Source organism: Zingiber officinale, chromosome 1B, assembly GCF_018446385.1.
Source record: "Zingiber officinale cultivar Zhangliang chromosome 1B, Zo_v1.1, whole genome shotgun sequence".
In the NCBI taxonomy this organism is placed as follows: domain Eukaryota; kingdom Viridiplantae; phylum Streptophyta; class Magnoliopsida; order Zingiberales; family Zingiberaceae; genus Zingiber; species Zingiber officinale.
In genome coordinates, this window is record NC_055986.1 from 11,500,948 (window position 1) to 11,510,728 (window position 9,781).

The following is a 9,781-nucleotide window of genomic DNA, read 5'->3' on the forward strand; positions in this document are numbered from 1 at the left end:
TTGAAGTGTATAGAAACCAAAAGGATGAGGAAAAGACTTTTTATTTTATTTTTAAAATTGTAAAGTATTTTGGAGAGCTCTTATTAGTTAAAATTTATATCTAAGGATTTCTAAAAAAATCCATAAAAATTTATTAAATCTTTGGATACCAAAATATTTTCATAGAGTTTTAAAAAATCAAGTTTAAATACCACATGACTTTTTAAAACCCTATAAAAATCTAATTTGGATATCATTATATTTTTATAAAATTTATAAAAGTCTAGATTAACTTTTAAAATCCATAAAAGTCATTCAAAATAATTAAAAATTAAATATACTCTTAATTATTTTAAATTAACAAATAATTTTTTTTAATGAATAATTAATCTAAAAATATTAGAATGATGAATTGCCCTTCTTAAATATTTTTCGATTTAATCTTATAACCCGCGGTAAATTTTAATGGATCGAGTTATCACTTTAAAGATTAATCGAGGGAGGGAAGAAGGTGCCAAAGAGAATAAATGTTTTGATGGCCCATCGATATTTTACGTTGTCATTTCGTGATTCGTCGAATGCACAAAGAAACGATTTGACGATGACGGTGAAATCCATTGCCAATCTTTCGGCGAGTAGAGTTCTGTCGGTCTTAAATCCGAATCGTTGTCAGATCGTGTGGCTCGAGGAGAGCCGTGTCTGTGGAATTCGGGCTCGATTGGTATTAAACTAAATGTGATTATCCGCGCTGTTTGCGACGAATAATTGGAAGAATCTTAAAATCTCGACCCTTTTTTTCACTCTTGTTTTTTTCCTTTGTGTCTAAACAATAACATCGATCGCCGAATAAAGAAGAAAACAAATGTGTTTGAAGGTACGATTGTCCCTTTCACTCTTTTTTGAGTCATTGAGTGAGATTGCGAAAGAACAACGCTGGTTGTAATTCCGAGCCCAGCGACGAGATGCTTCGCCCTTCCCCTCGAGATCAGGAGCAGCAGCGGTAGCACGATCAGCAGGAGTCGATCCTGATCCCACTCCCGATCCCGCGAGGAAGGGCCGCTCGGGGCGGGGTCGGGGTGTGCAGACGACAAGGGGACGACGGGCCAAGTCGCTGTCGCACTGTTTCAGCGAGGGGACAAAACCCTCCCCGCCTCTCTCTCTAGTCTCTAGGCTCTGGGATGGAAGTGGAACTGCAGCGAGAACAACGGTAGTAGCTGGGCCTGGGGGCGAGATCGCTGCCGGACCAGCTTGTCCATCCGCTCTCGCTCCTCCTGTATGTATTGTTTCTGTCCGTTGCAGTTGCTTTTGGCAGTGACATCAAGAATGAGCAGTAGCTGCCGAGGGAGTTGAGCGAGAGAGAAAAGGGTAAGGATGGCAATCGAAAAGGGGAAGAAAGGCACCACTAGCTTGGTTTCAGATTCTTTTATTTACTTATCTATTGCCTCCCAAATTTAATTTTCTAGTTCTGTAATCCGATTCTTATGAGAATGTTCTTTGACTCCTTCAGTGGTCGGTGGCTTCGAGCTTTGTTTCAAGAATGGCATGTCAAAAGTATGTTGTTTGATTCGCGTGCGTGGTATTTTGTGTTTAGGTTACGTGAGAGGCGGTTCGTCAGGCGTCGAGGAGTAAGCATCGGTGGCATTACGGCCATGGCGTCAAGAGGAGATTTGAACCTAAACCTCACGCCGGCCCCGGAGTACGAAGAACACTTGAAGGAGGGATTGAAGTACGCCATGGTTCAGCACGAGATCCTCTTCAAGCATCAGGTTTTTTTTTTTACTATCTTTTATGGGTGTATATATATACATATGATTTCAGTATTCTTTCGAGAATTAGTTTCTTTTGTTATCTTTACTTTGAATTTCACTGGAATCCTTTTTTGGCTGGTTGTTAAATCATGGACGGTTGTGTGGATTTTCGATTTCTAGGTGAGGGAGCTTCATCGCCTCTATTGGATTCAGAAAAGATTGATGAACGAGGTTAGCTGGAGACAAACTGTGTCCACTTCAGTTCACGAGGAGGTGCCTGCGGTGAGAGCTACTGGCTGTGACATCTACACATATTCGCAACAACTTTTCTAAGATATCAGTTAGTAAAATGTTGACTTTAACCTATTATATCTCATTGGATTCCTTCGTGCAGGTAGATTCAATTGAGTTTGTTAGCGATTCTGCTGATGAAATTGTGAATGCATCCACAGAAGAAACTAGGTCTGGGCTCTATCAATATGCTTTGGCTACAGGTCATTTCAAAGTCAACTTCATTTCTACAGAAGCTACGGTCAATAAGGCATCAGATGTAAAAGTGGTAGAATATACTGATAAGAAAAAGGCTCATCCTAAATCTACTGCTTCTGATATCCCATCTATGGAAATTAGAATGCTGAATGAGTCTGGTCATAGGCCATTGGAGAAGTATGCACATTCAGAAAATTTGGCTGAAAAATGGAGAAACAATAAATTCATTGACTCAGATACAGGTGAGTTATTATAATGAATTTGGTGGCTTGTAGATAAGCTTTATAAATGTAAATGGTATGATGTAATTTATGGCTCATTATTCATTAATATGATACAGGATTAAATTTGAACTAGTTGTATTAAAGAATGACTAGATCTGGCATTGCGAGGCTAGATAGATATCATCTCTTATTATTCCTCTTTCATATGACACTCATTCTAGATGTAGCTGGGCACTGAAACTATGTTCATTCTCTGTTTGACCTTGTTTAAAATTTTTCATGCCAAATCCGTCACCAACTTAAAGGAGCAAAATCTTATATCATTGATAAGCTACCATAGCCTACTGACTAGTTGTGGTGGCAAAAGTTCTTGCAGAATTTTGGTGAAGCTTAAATAACCGTTTTTAGTTCATCTTGTCTATCCAAATCCACTATAGGAGGTGAATTTCAGTTGAATTTGGTGGGATCAAAATAGTATTGTAAGTCAAATTCACAAACTGGTGGATAGATATAATATCATAAAGGAACTGCTATATATGCTTGAAATTGATTCCTCTTTTTTCTTGAAGTCTTTACTATTCCTGTTCATTCTTCTCTTTCATTTCCTTTGTTTTCCTCTGTACTGTTGAAGGATAGTTCTTGGTAGATGTGATTATTCTCTTTAGTTAGTTTGTATTTACTTCATTAGTCTAAAACATGTTATTATCAGCTTTATGTACCATGTCCTGATTATTTGCTACATGCAAATCTAAGTTTGAGAATCCATGTTACACAAAAGCTTCAATTTGAATAAAAACTTTGGAAATTTCTGTTGGTAGTCATCTATAAAAAGTTTATATGGTTTGATATGATTTTTAGGTGCAACAACCCTGCCAGCTTCAAAATTCATGCCCTATTCCTTTTTAATTTCTTTTGAGAAAGAAAAGAATTATCTGGAAAAAAGGTCTTGCTATTTGATGTTTTTTGTTTGTGTTTGCAAACTTTGATGATGATCTGCTTTGAAGGTCAAAGATATTGTAACATACCTTTTTTGGAAAGGTATGTTTGCCATGGCAAATCTTTTGTGGAGTTAATTATCATTTTTTAAGGAGTTACTTGATTTTATGTGCTGGGAATCAGAAAATGTATTGTTTGTAAGTTTTTAATGGGCATCTAGAAGGATTTTCATCTTCTAAATGGCAGTTGAAGTTTCTTTTCTTCAATAATTAACTGCCATTCTGCTCTGTATTAATCAGTTCTTCTGTCAGGATTAGAACATGGAGGTCCTCAATCTGTTAATTCACCAACTGAGAAGCAACAATCAAAATACAAACTTACTTTTATCGACCTGAACATAGCCCAAGATTATGACTTTGTTAATAGTTTTGCAAATACTGTGGAAGCATCTACTTCGCCATCCACAAGATCCACAATTGTTATCAATGGAGCTGATTTGAGTGTGTCAAATATTTACTCAAAAGGATCGACCAGCACAGTGCAGCCTGGTTTTGTATCTCCTGATTTGAGAAATTCAAGGGAAAGGATTGCCAATTCATTGCATCATGATCTTAATATTTCTTATCTTTCTTCAGCACAAACTTCTGTACAAAGCAGTAATGCCATTGATCATATAAATTACAAAGGTGTAGACAATGAATTTCTCACACCTAGCATCAGGAATCCCGAGGAATGTTGCAAAAACTCGGTTGAAAGTATTGCTAAAGCCAACAAGATGGGAACTCAGCACAGTTCAGATGGACCCATACTTGAAGAGTTACATAAACATGGAAAAGGACATACTTTTTCAGTGTTGGACCAGCCAACTATTTCTGATAGCAGAACTATGATTCCAGTTTCCTGCAGTTATTTGGAAAATAATTGCTTACATGCACCAGCTGAGAGTACCAATTTACCACCAAATACAGGAGGTTTGGAAGAGAAAATGTCACGAAAAGAAGAGAGCGAAGAAGATACCTTATCAAGTCATGCCAAAGTCGCACATGGAGAGCAACAAGATGAACCTGAGTCCCCTAGTGTGGCCAAGATCAATCACTTTGAATGTGCATTAGAGAACAGAAGTTTAGCAAATAAGGTAGTTGCCTCCAATTCTGAGTATTCTGCAACTGAATTAGATATTTCTAGCAACAAAGCTCAACCTTTTGAAGACTGTGAAGCACCCTTCAACATAGAGGAGAGAGCATGCCATTTCTATAGATCTCAATCTAAAGTCTATTTGAACCAAAAGCTAGCTCAAGTGGTATCGAATGATCATATTGTTGCAGCAGCAAAGACTCTTCTTTCTTTAACGAATCAATACACCATGGATCATCTTGGTGACAGGAAGACTGAATCAGAATCTGAAGAAAGCAAGGATCAACCTCAGTCCTCTGAGGATTCTTTTGAGACAGTAACTTTGAAGCTGAAGGAAATCAGAGATTATGGAAGCTTGGTCTGTGATAAACAAATAGACAAAGATGGTAGGAAGGTCATAAGAGGGTGTAAGCTACGAAGGGGACTACGGGATTTTCAAAAGGATATATTGCCAGGAATTATATCTCTCTCAAGGCATGAAATATGTGAAGATCTTTATGCCATTAAGTATGAGCTGAGAAAGAACCCCTCTAGCAGGAATTCGGAGGAAGCTTGTTTACTTCCTACTAGAAGTAGACGATCAAGGCCCTATAACATCAGTAGAAGGTGTTGATGGTTTCAGGTATGTATTATGCATTTATGAAATTTTCACTTCAACTACTACAATTGCCTAGTTTTCTTTTCTATGAAGTTTTGGAGCTGAACTTACTAATTTTCACATTGTCATCTGTTAATAGACAACTTATTATTTGAAGTCTTTTTGTTAGTTGAACTCCTGCCCTTTCGTCAAAAACTAGGAGTTGTTGACAAATTTTCAGAAATTTCTTGGTATCTAGTAGACTGTTTTCAGATTGACGAGTTCCAATTCATAATAGATAAACATGCAACGAACATAGATATGATACAACTGAAATAGGTATTCATCATTGAAGTACCTAGTTTGCTGCTGCATCATAACATAAGCCAACTATTATGCCAAACAGTCCAAAAGCTAAATCTCAGCTTTTCAGATGCAAAACATAAGTACCTTTAGCTCTTGCTATGCGAATCGACAATCGTACATGTTATATTGAAACTTCTGTTGCTGTAAATACTGATTTGTCCCTCGTATTTGTTTTGTTAGCAAACTATGTTTCTCTTTTGATTCCATACTAGCTATATCTATTGACTTGCTCTTTGATGTATGCAGAGAGCTAGAAATGGAGATACGTGGAAAACTGTTGTTGCCGTCCCCATATGTGCAAAGATTTGTGATCGAACATTGCACAAAGGAACATCTGCTTGATGGCTAACGAGACCAAGAGCTGCTTTGGAGGAATAGCTAATCAGATCCTCGTAGAAGAAACTTGAGGTGGCTGGAATGTGCCCTCCGGACCACCTTCGGCCCTTGGGTCAAAATTTTAAGTTGCATCAAGAGATGTTAAACGACTCAGAGATGATCTTTGATAAAATATCAACTGTCCCGTCCCTAACATGTTTCTTACTGTAAAGTTATAATATACTAACTAGATTGTTGTTGGTCTGGAACAAAAGCATTTGGTGAGTATGCAGTTGAGCATCACTTGCGGTGTTATAAAACTATATCAGGTTAGATAACATGCAGCATTTTTTTTATTTGATTTTTGTCGATGGTGCAAAGTGCTGATGAACCAAAGTAATAGGCCGAGGAATTCCCTTTCAATGTCTCCTTTTCGACAATTGTCGATGATCCATGTCAGAGTATAGTCGGTGCTGTAAATTAAAGTGCCTCCCACACATCCTCCTCCTTTTTCAGATTCCGGACATGCAGACTCGATGGAGTCGTTGGAGTCCTATTTTCAGGAAAGAATCCAAAGCAGATTGCAGACAAAGAATATTTAAAAGAAAAAAGCAAAAAAAAACACACACACACTCACAAAGCAAAGATAGAGAGGGGTAACATTTGTTCATCCATCTTCTGTAGACAGTAATCAATCAACTATCTTGTTCTTATACTGTACGTGCAGAATTTGAGGTAAAAAAATATTCTTATTATCTTCTTTCATCAATGAAATAGTCATGTGTACATTAATCTGATAGCTTCAATAATTTTAGCTCCAGTTTTCCATTTACTCAAACTCTTTTTGTTTAAAAAGAATATAAATTATACAGTTAATAGACAATCTCATCCTAAATGACAACTAACTATAATGTCTCATTCGTGAAATCTAGATTGTCATGGTACCGTGATAGGATATCTAGATTATCATTCAGACATCCGTGATTCAAACCCCCAGTTACGACGTATTTATAGAAAATTTTCCTTTAAATAGGAGACGTAATCAAAAGATGTTAAATTTCTGGACTGACCGTCGCGTGAATTTTCCGATTTATCTTAGTGATCGATAGGAAATTTTCGTGAGGTCGGACAGGTCATCCCAGAACTAACCAATGAGACTAACTGAAATTATCAATTTTTTTTTATGAAATCTAAATGTGATGATTAAGATATAGATGTTACTATATTAAATTATAAAATCAAAACTCGACGTATTCAAATATATTTTTTTCATATCTTAACTACTATACTAAAAATATGAGTAGTGGCTCATAATTTAAAAATTTTCATATTAACTAAGAACGGACTGACAGAGGCAAACCCTGAGAACGAGTCCATCAGCTTTATGACACATTTTGGTGAACCACAGACGTCCTGTAGGAACTCAAAAGTAACTAGTTAGTCAGCTGATCACGTTAGTTTGGTTGCTTTTTCTTGGCAGCTAGTGAAGAAGAAGAACGAAGCTCGTGACAGCGAAGATACAACGTGGATGATAAATACATCTAACAGCTTTGTTGCATCCATCCCTACAAATAATCGGACGATGGGAGTAATTTTTTTCTTTAAATTATGCACTCTCAGAAATTGCTCCCTAACAAATAATTATTGATGTCATGATAAGGAGGTCCAAGTACGGGTAAGGGTGGAGATAGCATTGGATGTAAAGATTAAAGTTAAGGTTAATATGGAGAGTAAAGTTAAGATGGTCAACGTCATAAAATCAATGAGCTCACTAAAAATGGGTCAATAGAGATCGAGTTCAGTCGACGATCGAGCTTAAAGGGCCTGATCGACCAACAGGTTCATCGGAGCAGATTGCTCATCTGGACGGGTTATATAGAAAGAATATCATATGATGCACAATTGACCAAACGAGTACCGAGTCGACCGGAGCTCGTGTCCAGTCGGGCTAGAGATAATCAACGGAACCAAACTACAACGGAGAAGAACAACTGAGATCGACCGGACGAGGAGTCCTGACCGAGCAGCTATCTCGCTCAGCTAGACGGTGGGCCCCTCCCATATCTCATAATATCCCTTTGAGAGGTAGTGCCGCTGACAATAGGATAAGGTCAACAGGCAAATCGTACGACGGAAATTTCTATGGTCATGTCAGGAATTTTCAAAACTTGTTAAAGTATGATGTCAGAGACACTTTTCTGACGTATCCTTTTATAAGATGGTTAGAAAATATATATTCATGCCTTGAGAAGCGTGTACGTCGCCTACTGTAGTACAATATAAAGGAGGTTTATATACTAGTGGAGGTATATGTTATTCATTATTCATTGCTTTTGTTGTTGCTCCGCTTTCTTCTACTGTTCTGATGACTGGCTTGAGCGTCGCTGCGTCGGAGGGCCAACGTCAGATACCCATTCCCTGACTTGACAGTGACTTTACTTGTATTGTAGATCGGAGTCGAGTCTTCACGCAATCAACCGAGAAGTCACATCCCTAGCCTTCTCCATGATTTTCAAATCAATTATAGCAATAATGATTATATTTATCATAGCTCATCATCCCAGATTATATAAAAAATAAATAAATTATGATATTAATGCATCATCGACCACTAAATGATTAGGATTGGGAGAACTTTTTCTAAAATTATCTTGCAAGATTTATATGAAATTTATAAAATTTAAAAAGTAGAATAAAAGATCTTGATTTATTCAAATTTATTTTTTAATTTTGAAATTGACACAATACAAAATCATACAACTCATACTACAAATTGAATTTAAAAAAATTATTTAAAATTTTTAGTTAAAAGATATTTCAATAAACTCTCAATTATTGATGTATCATAGTAGAATCCAAAAAAAAATTCCTTTAAAAGTTTAAAGCAGTCAAGATTTTTGGATCATAATTTATAATTTAGAAGATGGATCATATAAGTTGATTGATTGATGGAGATGAATCCTACTCATTTAATAAGTGGGATTCATCCCCATCAACTAATGGATGTAATGGTCCATTCTTTGAACTGTAAATTACGGTCCAGAGGATCTGTACTCAGTTTAAAGATATGCTATAGTTAGGATTCTCTGAATTGTAATTTATGGTTTAAAGAATAGATCATACAAATTGATTGATTGATGGAGATGAATCCCATATGTTTAATAGGTATGATCCATTTTAACTATCAACCAACGGATATAATCATCCTTCCTCTAAACCATAAATCTTTGCCCGATACGCTAAGACTCTTCAATTTGGTACACACTAAATGCGTGCCATGCAATAATTAGGAGCACTGTGGCAATAATTAGGAGCATGCAACATGAATGAATGGCTGGCTACAATCTAATATATCAGACAACCTTCAAACTTAACTTTTGCTGGAAATCTGTGGCAGTCTGTTCAAGTGGCTTGTATAGATCAGAGACGCCTTTACATTGAATTAAATATGACAGGACCATCATCCGCCACTGCTACTGCTGGGTGCGACGGCAGTCCTTCTCCAAGCATGCCGTGGGATCTAATTTATATTAAACTGCGCCAGATAGTTCACAGATGGACGCTTGCTACCCTATAACGAGGACGGTGCCTGAACTAATTGAAATAAATGTTTTAAAGATTAATTTTTAAATGCGCGTGAAATAAATATTATATTGATGGCAAAGGCACATGGGTTGGGGATATATATACGATGGAGCAGTGTTTATTTATATCTGTCATGCTGGAAAGCAACAAGGGACACTTTTTCTCCCTCTTTTCCGTGTCGCACAGAGTAAAGCAAATAGCAAGCGTTTAATAGGCCTGCAGTATTCTGTATACATCAGCGAGGGCAGCTGTTTACATGTGGATATCAAGGTGATTCATTTGTTCTCAGCATTCTTGTCCATCTGTTCCTAACTAATAACTCAATGATCGCACTGTCCCAGGGGATCCGGGACGGCTGTTTACAGCATCCATACTGGCAGCTGAGGTCTTTTGATACCTAAACATAGGTCGGGATTAGATCAGGGGAT

The 9,781-nt window shown here is 37.1% G+C and overlaps 1 protein-coding gene across 3 annotated transcripts; it reads left to right on the forward strand.

Moving 5' to 3' along the window:
• The first annotated feature begins 843 nt into the window (after positions 1–843).
• Positions 844–6,124, forward strand: LOC122050703. Of its 3 annotated transcripts, none has more exons than XM_042611591.1 (6): positions 844–1,344; positions 1,571–1,745; positions 1,908–2,009; positions 2,122–2,458; positions 3,676–5,132; positions 5,700–6,124. In XM_042611591.1, the coding sequence occupies exons 2-5, from the start codon at positions 1,629–1,631 to the stop codon at positions 5,121–5,123; spliced, it is 2,004 nt and encodes a 667-aa protein (XP_042467525.1). In that variant the 5' UTR covers positions 844–1,344; positions 1,571–1,628; the 3' UTR covers positions 5,124–5,132; positions 5,700–6,124. The 3 variants fall into 3 exon arrangements, with proteins under 3 accessions (XP_042467525.1, XP_042467535.1, XP_042467529.1); XM_042611601.1 differs by having other exon boundaries at positions 3,694–5,132; XM_042611595.1 differs by having other exon boundaries at positions 845–1,344; positions 3,688–5,132.
• The last annotated feature ends 3,657 nt before the right edge of the window (positions 6,125–9,781 follow it).